General features: G+C 40.7%; 1 protein-coding gene across 2 annotated transcripts in view; it reads right to left on the bottom strand.

Annotated features, from left to right (window-relative positions):
• Positions 1-21,558, bottom strand: part of grik2 (glutamate receptor, ionotropic, kainate 2) — a 444,385-nt gene that overhangs the window by 115,244 nt on the left and 307,583 nt on the right. For both annotated transcript variants that reach the window (XM_033640493.2, XM_033640492.2), the window contains exons 11-12: positions 8,959-9,165; positions 303-526 (exon numbers count right to left, since the gene is read on the bottom strand). In XM_033640493.2, the coding sequence (XP_033496384.1) occupies positions 303-526; positions 8,959-9,165 (431 nt within the window). The remainder of the gene's footprint in view (positions 1-302; positions 527-8,958; positions 9,166-21,558) is intronic.

Here is a 21,558-nt window from a genome sequence, read left to right as displayed (position 1 = left end):
AAAGCCTTTATGAATGTCTTATGTTAGAAAAAGGCAAATATTTATGTGATCCTTCATGGTTAAACTGCATAAGACAGATTACACAGCGATGGCGTTGAGTTTTGATACATGACCGTTGATTAGTGTCAGCACTGTCACTGAGTGTTAAGCTTTTACCATGAGTGAGTCAGTGTGCTTAGGACGCACATCCTGTAATTACAGAGATTGGCCTGTTGTTAGTCAGATGGGCGAGGCTGAGTGATGGCAGCTAAGCATGTTTCTGACTGTGTGTGAGGCTGTGATCGCTGGAAGTGGCATGTTACCTGGCTATGACAAACAGCACACAACTGACACCCAAGTAAGCCAGCAGAATATACATCCAGATATCAGGCGAGAGGGGGTTGAGGAAGGAGAAGACCCCAGGGTTGGTCCCGTTGGGCTTGCGGTACAGTATACTTATACCCAGCGTCATGAAGGGCTTGGAGAAGTCGATAACCTTCTCGCGCACGTATGTGATGGCGAGGGGAGCCACTGCCAGATCAGCTCTCTGTCAACAGCAAACATAAAAGGGAAGAGAGATAGGCTATAAGTCACAGGCACAGGAAGCATTTAGAGGCAATCAAATTAAGAAAACAGGGTCTTTACACACTACAGAGTCTGTCCCAAGGCACTTAGCAAGAAATTTAAAGCCCTCTTTTTCTTTCCACCCATCAAGTATACTCCCACCACTAAACTCACCCTTTCCCCCTGGAGCCTAAATCAAAGCATTCATTTATTTTCTTTACCCACTTTCTTCTTTTGTTGGAATGGCTGGGAGCTGTAGCCTATCATAGTGCTATTCTTTATATTATATGATGTATTGGAAGGTAGGGACACATACGGGCAGTGCCTGAAATGGACCAAAAGAGGTACCAGTACCCTAATACAGCAACTGCATGATGTGATCATCACATATGTCTTGGATGTCTTTATATTCATAATACGCATATCTTGGCAATATGTCTCACTTCAAATGTATCTTTCTTTGCATTCCATTCCACTCTTTGTACATACATGTATATTCAGTTAATAAAAGCTTCTATGTAGCTACTGTTGAAAATTAAATTGTACACAAAAATAATATTGTATGTATGCTCCAATAAAGTGAACTGAAAATGTCCATCTTGCTGGTGTATTGGCCCTTTAAAGGTATTTCAACAGATCAAAACGACTGGGTGGGCTATAATCTGTCTAATAGAGCCCTCATGAATTAAAGCAAGTCACTTGTTGGAAATGGGAAAACTACCTTTTATGTGTTGTAGGCAAATTGATGCTTTAGAGATATTTAAACTGGTTAAAAAAAGGACTGAATTGGTTATAATCACTGAGATCATTTCAGAACAACTATTCAGATTGTTATTATTGTGCATATTCTCATCTGTAAATTATGTTAATTATAGACTAGTTTCAACATATAAACAAGGCTATGAGACAGACCAAACACAAATCTAAAGTAGGCTGTCTTGATTTATCAATGGTCTGTGACTACACTGCTATTGTTTTTACTGTTTATGTGTTTGTGACCGTATCTGTTTCAAGTGGGTTTCGGCACTGCCTCACCCCTTTAGGGGACTAGCAGCGGTCTACCTATTCCAATGGCAAAAGTGAATATGAGTGTAGATTATGATCGATCCTTTCACCCCATAGTCACTGAGGTAAATATCAAACCCGGTTTTCACAAGCCCTGACCCTTCCAGACGACAATGAAAGGGTTTTTTTTTCCCAGCCAAACAAATCAGGAGAAAATTAACTTTGCCATGTCTCTCTTTTAGCAGCACACTCTCAAGAGATCTGGCAACAGCTCACGTAATCTTACAACCCCGACTCATTTCAAAGTTGTTGAACGTCAGCGCTTGGGCATTGACTTCTGCATCAGACACTGCTGAAAAAAGCCATCCTTTCACGTCAGCATGATACGTGGCCGAGCGTTGTTGGTGTATAATGGTGCTTGACGGCATCAGGGGGAAACACAGCCGGACAACAATGTAAGTTAAGTGAGCAAGAAGTCCAAGTAGGGAAGGTAGGAGGGCTGGTGGATGGGTTCAACAATCACCGACTTTCACCCTCAAGGCCGATATTCGCTTCCCTATGACTGTAAAGCCAAACCCTGTCAGGTTTTTTTCTGAACCTTACCATGAGCATGTGTTGGCTAAACCTAACAATGTACATTTGTTGTTGAATGAAAAGAAAAATGTTAATTTGCAGTGTGGTACAGTCATAGTGTCTTTATTTTGAAAGAAACTGTATGCAAACTGTACATTTCCTGTGAAAACAGAAGTGTATTTTGAAAAGTCGCAATGCATGTAACAGGCAGAAGTTGACACGTCATCCCTGAACATCAATTACAGACACACCCAGGCTACCTACCAATGCCCACATCATACTGTACATCGAAGTGGAAAGTCCAAGATCAAGCAGCTATATGTGACAAGGTCGGAGTGAGAATGTGTGATCTTACACAAGCAAACCATTTTTTAAAACATCTAACGGGTTCAATAAAATTGTTTTCATTGCCTCTCTTATTTCCAAGCGTACTATAAATAACTAACAAGACAGGTGTTTGTCTGTTTTGCATCGGTCCAGTATTTGGAGTTTGGGGAACACCTATAATCCTTTTCCACTGCAAGAACTTAACAACCAATATCTCCAGGCTTCCAAGAACATGAACTTTTAAGAACTTTGTGAGGCTTCTGTGCTAACTTCTTACTTAATTTCCACAGTTTTTTGGATAACCAACCCCCATATCATTCCAGGAACAGCAGAAACAAATCCTAATCCAATCACCAGGGAAAAAAAAAAAAAAAAAAAAAAAAGTTGGCATTTTATGTTTTTATTTTAACCACTTGTTTTTGGTTGAGAAAAGATCATGTTTTAGCTTAACATACCCGATTTTGGGTGCACAATCCCCACTAAAGAAGCAGCAATTTTTCCAAAAAACAACCCCTGTTGATGGCGCTATTTGGTGGGTAATGCAGCAATGTATGGATGAAAACACTTTTTGTGACACTATTCCCCATGAAAAAACAGTGATGAATCGCTGCGAAACACCCACATTTGATGCCAAAAAAGGCCACTGGAAAAACAGTGACGGGTTGCTACAAAACACCCAAGTTTGGTGCCTTGAGAAGTTGTACCCACGCTTGATACCTGAAGAGCAGCTGAAGAAACAGCAGCTTGGTGTTGCAAAACACCCTTGTTTGGCTTCTAAAAAATAGCTGGAAAAACAGTGAGAGGTCACTACAAAACACCCACTTGGTTCCTAAAACACTGCTGGAAAAACAGTGAGGGGTAGTTATATCACAACCAGTTCGGATATTTCTTGGTCTTGAATGGTGGTCTGCAGGTTGGCAGGCATCTCACCTACAGTAAGTGCCACAAAATCTACCATTCCCTCCACCTCCTGATGCCAAAGTCACCTTATATACAACATCACTTTAGAAAAGTTGATATGATACATATGAATATGAATGATATGTAACATGCAAATGTAACATCATCATTTACAGGAATGTACATTGCCAGCATCCTCTTCTGCTGACTGGGCTGCAAAAGCAGAACCCATGACAATTGCTGCATCTTCAGTTAAGCTCTGTCAAGAATAAGGGTTTATGTTTTATTAAGGCCCTGCAGTGGAGAAAGGTTTGCTTACAGAGTTTTTTTTGTTCTACTCTAAACACATGCAGCTGTTTGTGCCACACGCTGAACATTAACATGACATTTCAATAGAGTTATTTATATTATGATATAATCCCTTCTTTGGCAAGCACAGAAGTCGTGCTTATATGTGAGACGTGTGCTTTAGAGATATAGAGAAGGAACGTATAGAGCCTGCTCAGGAAAGTCATGTTTCCATATCTGGGGTGAAAACCGTGTTCTGCTGTTGACAGTTAATAAATCTTGGGCTGCATTGTGACTATAAATGCTAAACATTCACTGCAAGGTCAAGTGGTTCATTTCTCAAAGATATATCCTTTTTGTCTTATGAAGGTTGCCGTATATCACTCCAGGATGAATTGACTGAGCTTCCTGCTCGCAGCTGTGATACATAAAAAGTCTTGCCCATATCACAAACAAACCTACACAATGTAAACACATCAGAATGTGTTTGCTCCACGTTGAGCATTAGCGAGACCAAAGATACTTTAGCTAAATTCCTTTGACAGGATGTTTCCAACTTGTTCAACTCAATTCAGCATGTCTTCCTCAACTGAACTTCTTCTCTGTGATTCCACACTCCAGTCTACAGGGGGCCTGTCTGCTACAATCACCATCTGTCTAAGTCAAGCCCGGACCCTGTGTAAGACATGGGGCAAACCCACACTGAACATCACTCCCAGGGGATTGGGCCCTTCACTCATGAAAGGACCATACTATCTGTCATGGCGGCCAATCGCTGCACTGATCAAGAGCAGAAGCAAAAGACAAGTCTGAAGGAGTTAAGGGAGGCTTGACCCCTCTTGGGTCAGATATTGACTATTGGCCGTGCAGTGCCTGCTATTTTTCTGCCCATGCAGTTTATCCTAACTGAAACTTTGTCGGGTATAATGATCTACACTGTGAGCAGATTGTGTGTGCTTGTGTGTGTGTTTTAATAAGCTCTGTTGGGGAAACTCGTCTCGACAGAATCTATGCTCTCCTCGCACTGTACTAGTGCTAGTTGTTAGGGTAAGGATTTCTTTTTTTTATTTTCTTTCCTTCTGAGTGTGTTTCAGTGAAATACACCTCATTACATTGTATTTTTGGTCATTCTCAACAGACATTTGGATGGTAATAGATGTCGCTATGAGGATTCTCAAGGTGAATGGCATAAAAAATTAGATTTGCAACTAACAAATATTGTCATTATCTATAAATCTTTCAATATTTCAGTGTAAAACGTCACACTTGTGACACTTCTCTGTCTTTGATCAATAAAGGTACTGTACATTTGAATTGCTTGTTTTTCCCAACCAACAGTCCAAAACCCAAATTTATGACTGTCAAATGTGGGTGACAGTCTCTCTAGAAAAATACAAAAGCAGACTGCAGTGTTTGACCAATTATTGCTGTTGTAGATATCAAACATGTACATAATTTTTGTTGTTTTCACCATTAAATACTGTTTATAATTTCAACTTCAACACGCTGTTTTTACATGTATGTTCAGCTCTGCTTGCTCACAATGCTTTATATGCTAATGCTGAGATCTGGAAAGATGACATTGTCCCCCAAAAGAATTATTTATATATACAGTACAGGCCAAAAGTTTGGACACACCTTCTCATTCAATGCGTTTTCTTTATTTTCATGACTATTTACATTGTAGATTCTCACTGAAGGCATCAAAACTATGAATGAACACATGTGGAGTTATGTACTTAACAAAAAAAGGTGAAATAACTGAAAACATGTTTTATATTCTAGTTTCTTCAAAATAGCCACCCTTTGCTCTGATTACTGCTTTGCACACTCTTGGCATTCTCTCCATGAGCTTCAAGAGGTAGTCACCTGAAATGGTTTCCACTTCACAGGTGTGCCTTATCAGGGTTAATTAGTGGAATTTCTTGCTTTATCAATGGGGTTGGGACCATCAGTTGTGTTGTGCAGAAGTCAGGTTAATACACAGCCGACAGCCCTATTGGACAACTGTTAAAATTCATATTATGGCAAGAACCAATCAGCTAACTAAAGAAAAACGAGTGGCCATCATTACTTTAAGAAATGAAGGTCAGTCAGTCCGGAAAATTGCAAAAACTTTAAATGTGTCCCCAAGTGGAGTCGCAAAAACCATCAAGCGCTACAACGAAACTGGCACACATGAGGACCGACCCAGGAAAGGAAGACCAAGAGTCACCTCTGCTTCTGAGGATAAGTTCATCCGAGTCACCAGCCTCAGAAATCGCAAGTTAACAGCAGCTCAGATCAGAGACCAGATGAATGCCACACAGAGTTCTAGCAGCAGACCCATCTCTAGAACAACTGTTAAGAGGAGACTGCGCCAATCAGGCCTTCATGGTCAAATAGCTGCTAGGAAACCACTGCTAAGGAGAGGCAACAAGCAGAAGAGATTTGTTTGGGCCAAGAAACACAAGGAATGGACATTAGACCAGTGGAAATCTCTGCTTTGGTCTGATGAGTCCAAATTTGAGATCTTTGGTTCCAACCGCCGTGTCTTTGTGAGACGCAGAAAAGGTGAACGGATGGATTCCACATGCCTGGTTCCCACTGTGAAGCATGGAGGAGGAGGTGTGATGGTGTGGGGGTGTTTTGCTGGTGACACTGTTGGGGATTTATTCAAAATTGAAGGCACACTGAACCAGCATGGCTACCACAGCATCCTGCAGCGACATGCCATCCCATCCGGTTTGCGTTTAGGTGGACCATCATTTATTTTTCAACAGGACAGTGACCCCAAACACACCTCCAGGCTGTGTAAGGGCTATCTGACCAAGAAGGAGAGTGATGGAGTGCTGCGGCAGATGACCTGGCCTCCACAGTCACCGGACCTGAACCCAATCGAGATGGTTTGGGGTGAGCTGGACCGCAGAGTGAAGGCAAAGGGGCCAACAAGTGCTAAACACCTCTGGGAACTCCTTCAAGACTGTTGGAAAACCATTTCAGGTGACTACCTCTTGAAGCTCATGGAGAGAATGCCAAGAGTGTGCAAAGCAGTAATCAGAGCAAAGGGTGGCTATTTTGAAGAAACTAGAATATAAAACATGTTTTCAGTTATTTCACCTTTTTTTGTTAAGTACATAACTCCACATGTGTTCATTCATAGTTTTGATGCCTTCAGTGAGAATCTACAATGTAAATAGTCATGAAAATAAAGAAAACGCATTGAATGAGAAGGTGTGTCCAAACTTTTGGCCTGTACTGTATATATATGTATATATGTATGTGTGTGTGTGTGTGTGTGTGTGTGTATATATATATATATATATATATATATATATGTGAAGGCCCCACAAAATATGTGATTTGTCCTGGCTTCATATGAGTGGAGGAAATCTCCACTAGCGGCTCAGCTAATTTATACAATGTAAAATGCCATAAGCTTGCGCTGATAACATCATCACGTTGTATTTATTTGGAAAACATGTTTAGTATAAGACAGTTGTTTTTGTCGGTGAATGTTTTGAGTTGTAATGGAGCCAAATTTTGTAACAGTACCTGTGTTTAATGTTGCTGTTGTCCCTAGGTTCATTTGAGTCGCTCAGCTAATTCATACAATGTAAAATGCCATTGGCTTGTGCTAATAACATTAGCATGTATATTTGTGGCGGAAATGTGCCAAGTAAAAGGCAAGCACTTTATTGACACTTGACTCACAAGTAAAAATCCACCTTAACTTGGCATGTACCATCCCCCTTTTACTCCGAGGACGTCAATTACAGATGCTTTGCCTAGCCCCTTGGCGTGTGATATCAATGCGCAGGGCACCTAGCCTGAGTGTCAGACTGAAGCTCCCAGAACCTTCAGTCTGACATCGCCTCCATTGAAGACGATTTACAAGGGGGAGGGAATTTGATTTTTCCCTAACCAATCAGTAGAGATCAGCGACTCACCCAGAATCTGACGTCATTAGTATCCATGCCTCGGGGGTGCCGAAAACAAGCGAGCATTGCCCGTTTAAAATGTCTCAGTCGTCGTGCACACCCAGCTGCATTGCTGTTAAATCCAGTTTAGCAGATTCCTTAATTTGGTCCTCCATTAATGCGAGTAGTGGCGAAATACCTCGATAGCATCGTTAATGTGGTCTGTAGGATCTGTAGCGGTCGCCATTGTTGCTATCCTCACCAGTTACCCACCGGCGTACAGCTTGACATCAGCGTGGCGCTGATTGGCTAATCGCTAGACCCGCCCCCACCCCCGGCGTTCATTGGTCCGTCCATCGTTTGGACGAGGTAAATTGCAAATTCATTGCAGTATGCCAGACCAGAGATGCAAGCCTACTCAGTTGAGTGGGTGGGGTCTATGATCTGGAACCAGGCTACAGGGCACCCTTAATTTCTAATTTATTAATTTCAAATTTTCAGAAAATCAGCAAAAGAAACTGTAAATTTATGTGCTTTTCCATCCACTGCTGTTGGCTCACTGAGATAAGCAATAGGTAGTGCTAATTCTCCAGTCAGATGCCATTATACCATGTGTACAACAAATGAAAAGAAAACAACATAGTAGGCTACAAACAGTTTTGAGCAACTAATACTACAGCTCTGTGCTCTTGGAAGAGTTATGGTTCTATGTGCTTCCATAAGCTGTTAAAGGCCATCCAGAGACAGTGAAGAGAGCTTGCAGTGGCCTATGATATGATACTTCGTTATGTGATGCTGTGCTGAAACACATTGTAACACATGGATAATGTTGTGAAACGGTTACGTGAAGGTAAGAAACCAAAATACTTGGTTATTTTTAGAGAAAACATGTTTTGGGTTAAAAAAAAAGTATGTTCGCTATGTAAATATAAAACAAGATCACACTTAAATACCATACTTAAATTTAATTATGTAACTTACTTACATAGGTAAGTAAGTTACGTAGTGCACAAAGGACACAAACTGTGGTCTTCTGGATGAAAGTCTGTTTGTTTGACCCATCCTCCTTCCTCTCACCCTACACAGACTGTCTTGCTCTTTGTACTACGTCAATTGTTCTTAGCATCAAGTATTGCTACAGATGGGTTTACAATGGAGTAAGCTGAAAGCCTGGTGGTCATAAAGATGCTAAAGGGTGTTGATATCAAATGCAGAGGGAGCGTGACAAAGTGTCTGTATTTGATGTCCTGAGAATTAGAGTGGGCTGTGTGTACAATGTCTTTGTGAGTAAAAGAACCATTGGCTTACACTTTAAAAAGAGACCCAAGTTATATAACATGCAATGATCCTGTAAGAATAGGTGTAAGGTGATATCTGTTTCACATTCATTCATTGGCTTAAATAATGATATTTAGAGACTCACGTGGTCCATTAGCTCCTTGACCATGCCATTCCACTGGCCCGTGTTCTCATCCTGTGCCCCGTATTTCCCATCCTCCACCAGGCGGACCTCGTAAGTGAACCCCAGGATGTTGGCCAGCTCTCTCAGCAGGTCTATGCAGTAGCCCTCAAAGCGGTCGTTCCCATACAGCGGCTTGTCAGACTTCTTGAACATCACATATGGCTCTTCCTGTCAGGTGAAATAGTGGAGGAGGGATGAGTCTCTACAGCACTTGGCATCTTTTACCTACTGATAAGGCCTATCTGAGAGGGTGTCTGATGTTTGAGATAGGCTTCTGAGCCATGCGAGCCCAAACACACACTGGCTCGACTAGTAAAGCCGCTGTGTTTATGTGTGTGTGTTTGCCAGCGGTCCCCGTCCTGTGATGTGAGGTAGGCTGGGTGCAAAGTGAGGCATGACCACAATAAGAGATAATCCCCCATATCAATGACTCTGTGCTGCTCTCAGGCTCAGCAGGCTGGCTTTGGGCCCAGGCCCAGCTTTCAGGACACCGCACGCTTTGTCAATAAGATAAGAGATGCTGATAGACGGACACAAAAAGAGAGAGCAAGAGCCGGCACATCTCCTCTGTTCACGCAAACAGCTGGGGAGATTACTAATGTCTTCCTTCATACCTCTTTTTTCCTCCCTCCCACCTACTGAGCATCTCCTCCACCATGTCCTTCTCCTCTGTCTCCTCCATGCTTCACTCCCTGTTTTCATCTCCTCCTGCTTCCTCCCCTCTCTACCCCTGCTCCATGCACCATCTGTCTTTGTTAGCCTTAGATGCTCGTTCTCGCAGCACGTCCCTCTTTTCTACGACTCCCCTGACTCTCTCAGACAAATAAATCCAAAACTATATCGTCAGGCAGGTGTTGTTTATAATATAACTGTGCCATGACTGAAACAAACAAACAAAAAAAACATTAAAGATTGCTAACAGCTTTGACACATTTCACTGGCTGGAGTTTTAACAGTATGCAGGCTGTGAGATGTTTGCATAAGGGGAGGAAAACAAACAGTTTGTTCTTTTCAGTAGTGGCAGGGCCAAATAAACAGGCTGTTTTTGCAGTATATCATAAATTTCTCCTGTAATAGTGATAGTAGACAGATGTTGAGGATAATGATTTCACAGCACAGTATTGTGAGGAAAGATAGATCAGAGCAAAAAAAAGGTAGGACAAAGGTAGAACATAAAGTCTTTATGCCCCCTTCTGTTTATTTTTTTCCTAGAATCTATTACTAATCCCAAATATTCTTATGTAAGTACTTTCTTTTTTCATACACGATGAAACATGAAACTCATGTACAGTATCACATATTAAATATCAAACAACCAATGTGAAAATGTAAATGCAATTTCACTTCATATGGAGATGTATGTCCTTTGCAAAAAGCACATGTAAATATGTTACTTGCTAATGTGATGTTATTACTTGTAAAATACTGTTTCACATTATGCTTCAAAGATTTGGCCCTTACAAAAATCACAAGATGGTGTTAATACATGTAAAATTCTATTTTAAATAAACTACCAAATGCCCCTATATCCAGTGCTGGCCCCATCAATTTTTCATAGGGGTGGCCAGATGGGGCCACTGTAATCGTGGGTTAGCACTAGGGATGCACAATATTGGAATTTTTGCCAATATCTCATATGCTGATATGTTACAACTCATTTATCTGATAACCAATATCAATATCAATATATCCACTTTTTCCCCACCTGATTTTAGTGATCATCAAGTCTCTTCTGTAGTGGAATTAGAATCATATTATGAATGCATACTCTTATTGTGATGGCTCACCATAAGATGGAGACATGAAATATAATGCTTTTCAATGTATGTTATATTTATTCATTGTGCAAATTAAGAAAAAGCATGTTGGCAGATTCTGATATTTCATTTTAAAGCCAATATTGGCCAATACTGATGACATGTCAATATAACTGTGAACCCCTTGTTGACACATCAAAACCAAAGGCCATAACTGCTGATGATCCATGATCCATTATTAACGAAACAAAGTGAAAACATCGATCCATAACATCATCTTCAGGTCATGCCTTTATTTTGAAATTCGATGTTACCGTCAAATAACAGCATGCAGATGGCTATCAGCCAAGAATAGACAATAAGAATAGTGGTATTCACTTGGGAATAAATCAGCAGTGTGGAAAAAACTGTTGTTTTGTCCATGAACCTTGACAGTTTTTATTGAACTGAATTTTATGTTCATGTAAAATGATTTTGCCGTTGATCTGTTTTATGGCTGTAAGGACAAGTTTGCCTTCAGGGCTTTAAAGCGGGATTTATACTGCTGCGTCAAATCCACCTCATAACTGACGCTGTAGCCTGACGTGCACCTACCCTGAAATGTAACTACACACCGTGGCAATGTAGACCTCCTGTCTATTTTTGTAAGTTGAAAACCTTTCCCTCAATGGAAACAAAGCTTTTATTTACTTTTATTTCACATATAAAAGCAATTAATTGTGAAGACATTAAGCCCCCTAAAATAACATTTTAGATCTTGTGTGTGATTAATCCTGGCTTCATATGATTGGAGGAAATCTCTGAGGAATCTCTAGTCGCTAGTCGCAATTTATACAATGTTAAATGGCATAGGCTTGTGCTAATAATGTTACCATGTTGAATTTGTGTGGAAAACGTGTTTAGTTTAAGACAGTTGTTCTGCTGGTAAACCCTGTGAGCTGTAATGGAGCCAAATTTCTTAACGTTACCTTTGTTAAATGATGCTGTTGTCCCTGGCTTCATATGAGTAGAGGAAATGTCTGCTAGCCACTAAGCTAATTTATACTGTGTAAAATGCCATAGGCTTGTGCTAATAATAATTGCAAAAGACAAGTGCTTTGTCTGTGAATCTTGCGAGTTATTATGAAGCTGATTTGTAATTGAAACTGTCACTAGCAGGCCATGTTTAGTGTTTTAAATTAACTAAATACTACAGCACTTCACAGAAACACCACCGCCGACTAGTGGTTTGGAGGTGTAACTGCAGAGTGACACAGACACACCACAGCCAAAGTAAATATGCTCACAATGGTGTAGGCCACGTCAATGGCAGATTGGCCATCGGGACGTTCAGCACGAATCCTGATGGGCCTGTCACCAAGTGGGTCGGTGCGGGTAAGTGGGGCAGGCCCGGGTGTCAAAGAAAGAAGAAAACCCCAAAACAAACAAACAAACAAAGACTAGTGAACGTCAAGCTAGTTGCTAGCTGTCAGTACTGCAATGTGCGTCCCTCCCATGTTGCTGTGAGATGTTCAGAGGGAACGTATGTGTCAATCTTATGTTTTGATGCTTAAAGGAGGAGATAAGAGGGACCTCTTCCAATACGAAAGAGGTCATTACTCATGGCAGACCAGGCTAGTTTGAGTGTTAGTGCTTGCTACTGAGAAAGGAGAAAGACAGAAAACATGGATAAAGCCAGTAAAAAACAGAAAGGGTGGCGCGGAAAAAAACGCGAATAAAAAAACCTTAAACAGGCTGATGGATGAGTCGATGGATGGTGTCCTGGAGGATCTCCTCCAAGACCTGGATCAGGGCATCAGTGCGCTTCTGGACAGACTGTGGCAGTACTTGGCGGCATTAGATATGCCGATACATTACATCCCAAAGGTGTTCAGTTGGATTTAGGTCAGGGGAAGGAGAGGGCCAGTTAATGGCGTCAATGCCTCTGTCACCCAGGAAATGCCTACACACTCTGACCAACAAGAGGCCGGGTAATGTCCTGCACCAGGAGGAACCCAAGGCCCACTACACCAGGGTCAGGTCTGACAATCGCTCTGAGGATTTCACTGACCAACTGCCAAACCGGTCATAGGTTACAGGCATCATAACATTCACCACCGTATCTCCAGACTCTTTTATGCCTGTCACATGTGCTCAGTGTGAGCCTGCTCTCATCTGTGAAGAGAACAGGGTGCCTATGGCGAACCTGCCAATTCTGGTGTTCTCTGGCCAATCATGCTGCACAGTGCTGGGCTGTGAGCACAGGTCCCACTAGAGGACGTTGGGCCTTCATGCCACCCTTATGGAGTCTCTTTCAGACCGTTTGGTCAGAACCAGCTCTCCTCATGTAACTGCTGGTCTCCTGGTATCTCCTACATGCTCTTGAGACTGTGCTGGGAGACACAGCAAACCTTCTTGCAACTGCACATATGGATGTGCCATCCTGGAGGAGCTGGACTACCTGTGCAACCTAACTGAGCTACAAGTACCACCTCATGCTACCAGTGATAACAAGGACACTAGCAGAACACAAAACTAGAGAAGAATCAGTCAGGAAGGATAAGGAGAGAGCAACTGTCTGTGGCCACCACATGTTTAACCATTCTCTTTTGGGGGGTTGTCTTGCCTCTCCATTGCACCTGTTGTTACTTTCATTTGGACCAAAGCAGGTGAAACTGATTCACAATCACTTGTGCTTCCTAAATGGACAGATTGATATCCCTGAAGTTTAACTGACTTGGTGTTATACTGTGATCATTAAGTGTTCCCTTGATTTTTTTTGAGCAGTTGGTAATTTGCTGCTGCTGATGCTGTGGAATTGTGTTCTCTTTCATATGCGAGACATTTGAAAGGCATGTGCACGTGTGAATTTATTGTTTTTGTTATTTAAAACCAGAATTAGTGTCCAATAAATGTGTTTGACAGGTTAAAGAAAATCCTGTTTAAAATATAAAAACTTTTCATGAGAACCATATGGATTTATCACATTAAATTGTGTTTCACATGTAATTCATTAACATTTTTTATCCCGTCAAGACCATTGCTCAATAGTTATTAGTTCCACTGGTGATCATCATGAGGTTTCCATCTTGGTCCGATCATTTGTAATGTGTAAGAATGTAATTCTTTCCCATTGCTGCTTTCTGCCCTAAAATAAAATCAGGATATCAGTTCAGATTATCAGCTGCATTGGAGCCTCACTTTAACCACGCTGCAACCACCTATTTTATCATCGCTGACACAGCTCAGTTCATACTATGTTATATCTACTGTAGGACATGTGCTGCTACAGTACATTATACCTCAGCTGCTGCAAGACTGCAAGGATACTGATGTAATCTTGATGAAAGAGCAGAAAGCACTGTCCACATACAGATCAATACCAGTGTGGCTGCAATGTCAAGACATGCAGTACAAACACTAAAACACACCAGTATTTGTTTGTACGGGTGTGTCGCTGAAGGTGATTTAAGTGAAATGTCCACATACCTCCATAAGCTCATGTGCTGGCTTTTAAAATAGACACACATACTGGACCTAATAACCACTGAAACATATGAAATGGTAGCTGAGCTACTGTTGACAGCACCAACACATGCACGGGACAGCAGTGTGCAGGTGATGTGTATAATATGTGTACGTTACAGTTCAATTCCCCTATGCATTCATTGCAATGTCTAACAATCCAAGGTAGGAGCAGTGTTTTCCTTTCTTCCCATCGCCATGGTAACTGCTTCAGTGGTGCTGAGCACACCAGTGTTTTTAAATCCGCACAGGTAGATTTGTAGGCACTTTCAATACCGTGTGCAGAGGGACTGCGCTCACTGATACTGCCAATATCAGAGTCTGGAGGAAGAAAGACAGGTGTCACCTTTTCAAAGGGGGGCTTTATCTCTTTCATTTTCAAGTATGTTTACTTCAGGGTTATTTATTACTCACAACCTCAGCTGTTGTGAAGTAAATTCGAGTCCTGCTTTGAGAAGAGTAGGTGAAAAACGAAACCTCCTTACTCAAATTAATTACTGAAATTCATTCTGCTAGCACACAATAGAAGTGATTGTTGTTTGTCTTTTGTTACTTTAGAGTGAAAGTACAAATTGTGAATCAATGAGCCATTGACCATCAATTTGTATTACAGATTAAAACCCCATCATGTCCAATTTGGAGCTGCTGCTATAGGAAATTACATAGACTTTTTATTTTCATTGTCAAAGTTGTGTGTCAGAGATTTGTGATAGGTCAACTTGGGCTGTTTGGGTTTTCTTCTATAAGTTTCTGATCGGAGATTACTGAGGCTCTGTAATCTTTTCAGTAACAAAAATCTAATAAAGACATCCACACTGCAAGTCTTGTGCTTATCACCCCCGCTCTCTATCACAACAATACAAACACAGTGACTGCCCAGCAGAAGTCTCTTATTCAGTAATGGAACAAAGCAACATGGTTGCCTGGGTGTAAGTCAGGGACGGTGCCAGACATTGTAGACATCCGGGGCCTAGTCTAACGCGGGGGGTCCAGGGGCATGGTCCCCCAGGATAAAATTTTGAAAGACAACCCCTTAAATGGTGGCTTCAGGCAACTTTTAAGAGAATTATAATGGCAAAATTTAGACTTAAAATATGAGACTGACCTACAATAGATTCAAGTTACTGTATAATCAACCTGCTTCCCCTTGCTGTGAATCATCTTCCTCCTCTTCCCTGACTTCCCCTGACTCATCTGTGGGCCAAAGTAAATGCGGTGCATTGTTTATAATATAGCCTTCTATAATATAATATAATATAATATAATATAATATAATATAATATCTAACATCTAATACCAAATATCAGCTTCAATGGATAGGTGGAAAACATTCTGCCCTCATTCAACCTGTAATTGTGCACAATGGACTAGACTGAATTATGGAAAATAATAATGTTGAAAGAAGCCTATTAAATCAACACAATGCAAACATATTGCTAACCAATGCATTGTTAATACTTTGTTTGCATCTTTATGTTGGATGTGGTTGAGTGACAGAAAGAAAGAGGTCAAAGTTCAATCAGCTGTGGAACAGGGGCTTACAGAATGTGACGCAAGCCACTTATTACGTCGCTAACGCTAACCTTCAGACAGACAAGCATTTTTATCTGCACAGACAAATTAGCAGACAGAATACGTCAGCAGTTACAATAATCGTAATCGTCGCTCGAATATTTCATTGGGATGAGTAAAACTTGAGGGCTTTCTATCAGCGGCATGTGGTTTTTAATTGTACTTATTGGGATGAGTTCGCTGTCATCACGTAAATTCAAAGTCCACGAGGGCTCAGTCTACAAGTCCAGAGGGTGGAAGGACCAACTTTACAGCAGAAATAAACATGTTTACAGCCTGGTACAAAAAACAGTTTTGATCTCCATAATTCATTTTCCCATTCATGACAACTGTATGGGGGTGATTTTTTATATAACTTACCTAACTGAATGTTATTTAGGCTTTTATGCATAATTAAGGCTGTTCTGAGTGAAAGGTGGATGCCTGTATGCCGTCCTTTAACAAGTGGCTACTGTGGCGACAATGTTGGTTAGCAGGGTTACCACATGGGGTGCCCCCTTCAAGTTGGAGATTCAAATAATCAGTTGGAGACCTCTAGACTGAGACTGCTTTAAGTCAGGTAGTTTGGAGTTGTTGTTTTTTTTTGTTGTTTTTTTGGCTAGTCAGTGTGCTGTGCAGTGTACCTCTGCTGACATTTTGGTCCCCAAATTTTGCTGTGGAGTAAGAGCTCTTAACCTTCATGCTACTCCTTGGTACAGTCAGCTGTGGACATGATGCAGCTCAATGCAGTGGCACTAAGGAAGAGAGACTTTCCACTGTAAGGCTGTGACTTAACATTATCCTCTCAGTTCTGCCTGGAAGTGGTGAATATACAGCTAACAGATACTCTGAGAGACACAGTTGCTGGCTTTTGCTTGATATCCAGTGTGGGCAAAAATGTTGTTGCATGTTTCTGATTCGGTCATTGACACAGTTCACTTGTTTAATATTTTACAAGAATGCTGTCACACTGAACGTCCCATTGAGCCAGTTAAAAAGACAAATTGTCGTGTATCTGTATCAGATGGCCGGATCTGATTGAACTGACATAATTCTGAGTTGAGCACAGCCCTAGGTCTCACACATGTTTATGGACAAAACATTTCCATGACTTTTTAAGGACCCATAAAAAGTATATTTTTTCTTCCCCTTCTTGCTCAGCGTTTTTCAATGTTGTTATGATGTTAGATTCAAACTCAAGCATAATTTCAGTGAGCTGACATACATGAAGGGAGAGATGGAACACAGGGAGACAATGAAGAAATTTGCAAAATGGTAAACAGAACATTGTCACACATCAACAAATATCAGAGCAACGTTACTTCGACAGTTGCAGTAAATGGAAGGATATCCCTGGAAGATTACTGTAACAATTTCATTACACACAACAAAATTCTATGACTTTTCCAAAACTTTTAATGATTTTATCTAGTTCAATTACTTTTCCAGGCCTGGAAAATATGATCATTAATTCCATGTCTTTTCCAGGTTTTCCATGACAGTGGGAACCCTGGGATAAGTAACATAACCATGGCATATACACAAAGTATAGGCATAGCCATAGCTGTCAATATTTCACTGTTTTCAGTTCATTTAAGTTAACTGTAATGTTTTGGTCCCCTAAAAAAGCCTTGTTCATTTGGTTGTACTAAAAGACCCTCAAATGGTTAGTCCACACCAAACACAAAGCGAGCATTTGTATGGCAAGATTATGTGCAAAGCCAATGCCACAGCCCAAATAGATGAGAATTTGTGTCAGGGGATGTGAATGACGCTAAAACGCCAAATTTGTACTATTGAGTCAGAAATTAGTTGATATTTTCCTGACGATGTCTGATAAAGGACAAGTAATGTTGCTGTCTGTGGGCACCTTGAGCTCTACCACTCAATGTCAGTACTATATATTAAAAGAACAAAGAAGTTGAGGACTTGGAGATTAGTGTACAAAGCCACATTTAGCCTACATGCTAAATTCTGCGAATATGAATCTGTGACTTGTGTAAGCTATTTTGCAGAGTTGCTTCTTAGCAAAATGCTCTGAGTAATTTAAGTTGGTCTTCAATGAGCTGCTGTGACAGTATGATAATTTATAAAGAGTGTTGCTGTCTTGGTTCACTCTGTTTCAGAGCACAGAGCCTCCGTGTTTACATCTAGCTATTGGTCCAAGTTGGCAGTTACCTGTTTCCACCAGTTCACTGGCTGGCACCATTAGCACAGCAGTTAAATGCAAATATTTGCAAGCTGCAAAATACTCCAAAACCCTTCCAGAGGCTGTATGCGCGCAAGTATTGTGACGCAAAGTTTCGTTTTGTGTTTGGTGTGAACACACCATCAGGAGTTGAATGTTCAGAGTGAGAGGAAGTTCATTTTTCTTTAATGATTTTAAGACTGTTTCTTGCTGGGAAAAAATAGCATTAGCATTATCACAGTTAACCATAGCTGTAAATGCACAGTGCTAACCAAGCTAGCAGCAACTGCAGAGGCATAAATATAGACTGCGCAGGCAATGTGATTGCACTGGGGCCACTAAGGTGAAGAGGCCCATAGAGAGTGGGTCCTTGCAAGTGATTCAGACTGCCACCTTAGAAATATACCTGTCTTGAAAGAGGAATGATAAAAACAGAATACTCCTGATTTAAAATTGCCATTTGCTATATGTGTCCTCAAAAAGCCCATCTGCCTCATAGTTTCTTTTTTTTTCCAAACTAAATTATATGCTTTATCTACATAAGCTATACAATCTTTATGACCTTTAATGACCTATAAAAACTATTCAATTAAATGATTCATTTCTCAGTTTTATGTTTGTTTTTTTGGTCAGATATTCAATGACTGATGGGTAATATGTATGTAGATGTTGTCCAATGTCAAGTCTCTATTTGTGTTGAGACAATACATGCACGACAGCGTGCACTAGGGCCCATCATAATAGTGTGCACTGCATAACTTCCTTACGCCATTGAGCAAGCATTAAGGTTAGCTCCACCGCAAAATATCATACAAATACGATCACTTCTGGCTCTAAAAATCCAAGATGGTGACAGCCAAATTGCCAAATGCATGGCTTCAAAACAGAAGTCCACAAAAACACAGGTGACATCACAGTGACTACAGCCATTATTTCATACAGTCTATGGTTTTTGCTTATTAAATTTCCAGATGTTTTTCTTGTTACTGTATCTACCACCTATTGGTGTAAACTAACACTACACTTTGCCTCTACATTGTGCTCTGCACCCAACCTTCAGTGTACACATACATGCACATACCTCAGGCTTGGACATAGACATACATTTTTGCTCTACTCCTATCTTTGTCAAAGGCCTGTTTCACCATGGTGACAGTAAATTCCTCCTCAGCCCCTTTAAATTATAATTTATTTCCTCTTTATATAATGTGAGCATTTTCGCCCTGTCTCTATTTGCTGCCATGTTAACCAGTGGAACAAGTGTTATCTAGCATGTGGAGCACAAAGACGCTATTGTGAGCCCATTAGCAGCTTATGACCTCTCACCTTCTGTCAGCTGTGAAAGACTGTAATTATCATAAACCGTGGCTGGGCACATTAACGAAAAGCACCTCTCACTGGAACAGTCAGCAATACCTGTGATTCTTTCTGGACATTATGAGAGCTCTCATCTTCCATCTGTGGAGCTGGAAATGGTGCATGGAGGGATTTGAATCTTTTTCTGTAGCAGAAGTAGCCACATCATAAAACAAATGTTACTTTTCATTCTCTGCACATTTCACAAAATACTCCAGAGCTGAGACCCACAGCTTTTATTTGTAATTTCGGAGACTTTGGTTTAACACTATGGTGCAATGGCAGAAGAGTATGTAACTAACAATTTGGATTATGCTGCACTGACCCAAATCTGATTGTTAGCCAGCTCCAAAGCCTCTTCTGCTCCAGTCCTTGAAATTATGCAATAATTCCTGCAATTTGTTTATTCTGGTTTGTTTAAGGCCAACACTGACCTGCAAAGATTTAGCAATATCTGTCATTTATGAATTACAGCTTCAAAAGAGATGATGTTCAAAGGAATTTTTAATGGCATGGTTTGATTCAACCAGTGTGGCTCTCCAGCTGCTATTCACATGCTTTAATCCCAATTAATCGTATCAACACAGGCCCAGTGACGTACCTAATTTGACACATGAGCACATTGCCCAATAAGATTACATACAGTACATGTGTTGGTGATGCACTGTGTGTGCAATCTGCGTATTGACTCCCAGAGGAAACACATTTTATCACAGTAAGCTAAATAATTGAAATTGATTGATGGATAAAAAGGTTGTCTGCTACAGTGCAATCAACAGATAAAATAGTCAATTATGTATTTTTCTCTTTATTTTCTTTTTATCAACACTATTTTCTCACTGTGATGATCACTCACTGATGAATAGATTAAGATGAACTACTTTACCAGAGCTAGAGGTGGTACCCCTACTAGAGACTGACCATTAGCATCAAATCTTTGGATTACTTTTCTCTTTTTTTCTCTTTTTCTCTCTATTTTTAAAATGTCAATATGTATGTATGTATGTATGTATGCATGTATGTGTATATTTGTGTGTGTTTGTGTGTTTGCCCTCTATGTCACCTACAGGAAGTTTAACCACTAAACATATACGCAATCATGTTCTGTAACTACATTACATGTTCCTACATTTCAAATGGCCGCAATCATGTTCTGTAACTACATTACATGTTCCTACATTTCAAATGGCCCGTTTTTTCCATTAATACAACATCCCCCTAAAGCCTTGTTTCCACCAAGCAGTCCAGTACTGTTCACTTCAGATCGGTTCACTTTTTTCCATTTCCGCTGTAAAAATTTGTGGATGGTACCAATGGAACAGTTCCTTACCATTCCCATTTTGGTCACCCCTCTGCTGGGGTACCTAGCACACAGATCTGGTACTTAAAGAGGGGGCTGTGAACGGTCACTCTTGCTCAGGGATGAGTTGTGGCTGGTTTTGAGGCTTATGTAACCACTGTTCATATCATGGCAAGTCTTACATATGTTAGTAAACTATAACTATAAAATGAAAGGATGTTGTGCTTCCTCTTACAGCAGCTGTAGACTGGGGAAAAAAAAAAAAAACTTAATTCACTGGGCCTTGCCAGCAACTTTTAAGGTGGCATGTTTACTTGTAATGTTACTCAATGCATAAATTGACAATGTGAATCCGTCAGCACTCCTTATATTTCAATATGACAATTTTGACCATCCCTTTAGCTTTTATTGTCTCTCTTGGATGTCATACAGTTATAGCAATAAGTGGATCTTCAATCATTTAAAAATACATATTAATTTGGACTGGATTATATGGACAGCATATATTCTAATCCTCACTCAGAGAATAAAAAGCAGTGCAGAGTGTCATGACTGTGGACTCCGACCACACTAAATCCCCATGCTTGCCTGAGAAGGACTAAAAGCACAAACCCATACATTTGAAATCAAGAGAGACTCTCACTACAGCCTGTTCTATTTTGTTCTGACATTGTCAGTGTGTTACCTTGTTCTGTGGAAGATAAATGAGGTGAAGAATTCCATCTGTGCCACCGGTGAAGAGGAAATAAAAAAAAGTGCTGGATGGAGCAGTGAGTAACAACAACCCGGCCCACTTGTAAGAGTACTGTTTGTGGTGGAAATGCTCAGTGGTCTAGGTATCATATCCAAAGGGTTACTTCTGGTTTCAAAGATACTGTACCGAAAGTGTTTGTTGAAAACAGGGC

This window comes from Epinephelus lanceolatus, chromosome 10 (genome assembly GCF_041903045.1).
Source record: "Epinephelus lanceolatus isolate andai-2023 chromosome 10, ASM4190304v1, whole genome shotgun sequence".
Classification (NCBI taxonomy): Eukaryota; Metazoa; Chordata; class Actinopteri; order Perciformes; family Serranidae; genus Epinephelus; species Epinephelus lanceolatus.
This window is presented reverse-complemented; position numbering and strand designations above follow the sequence as displayed.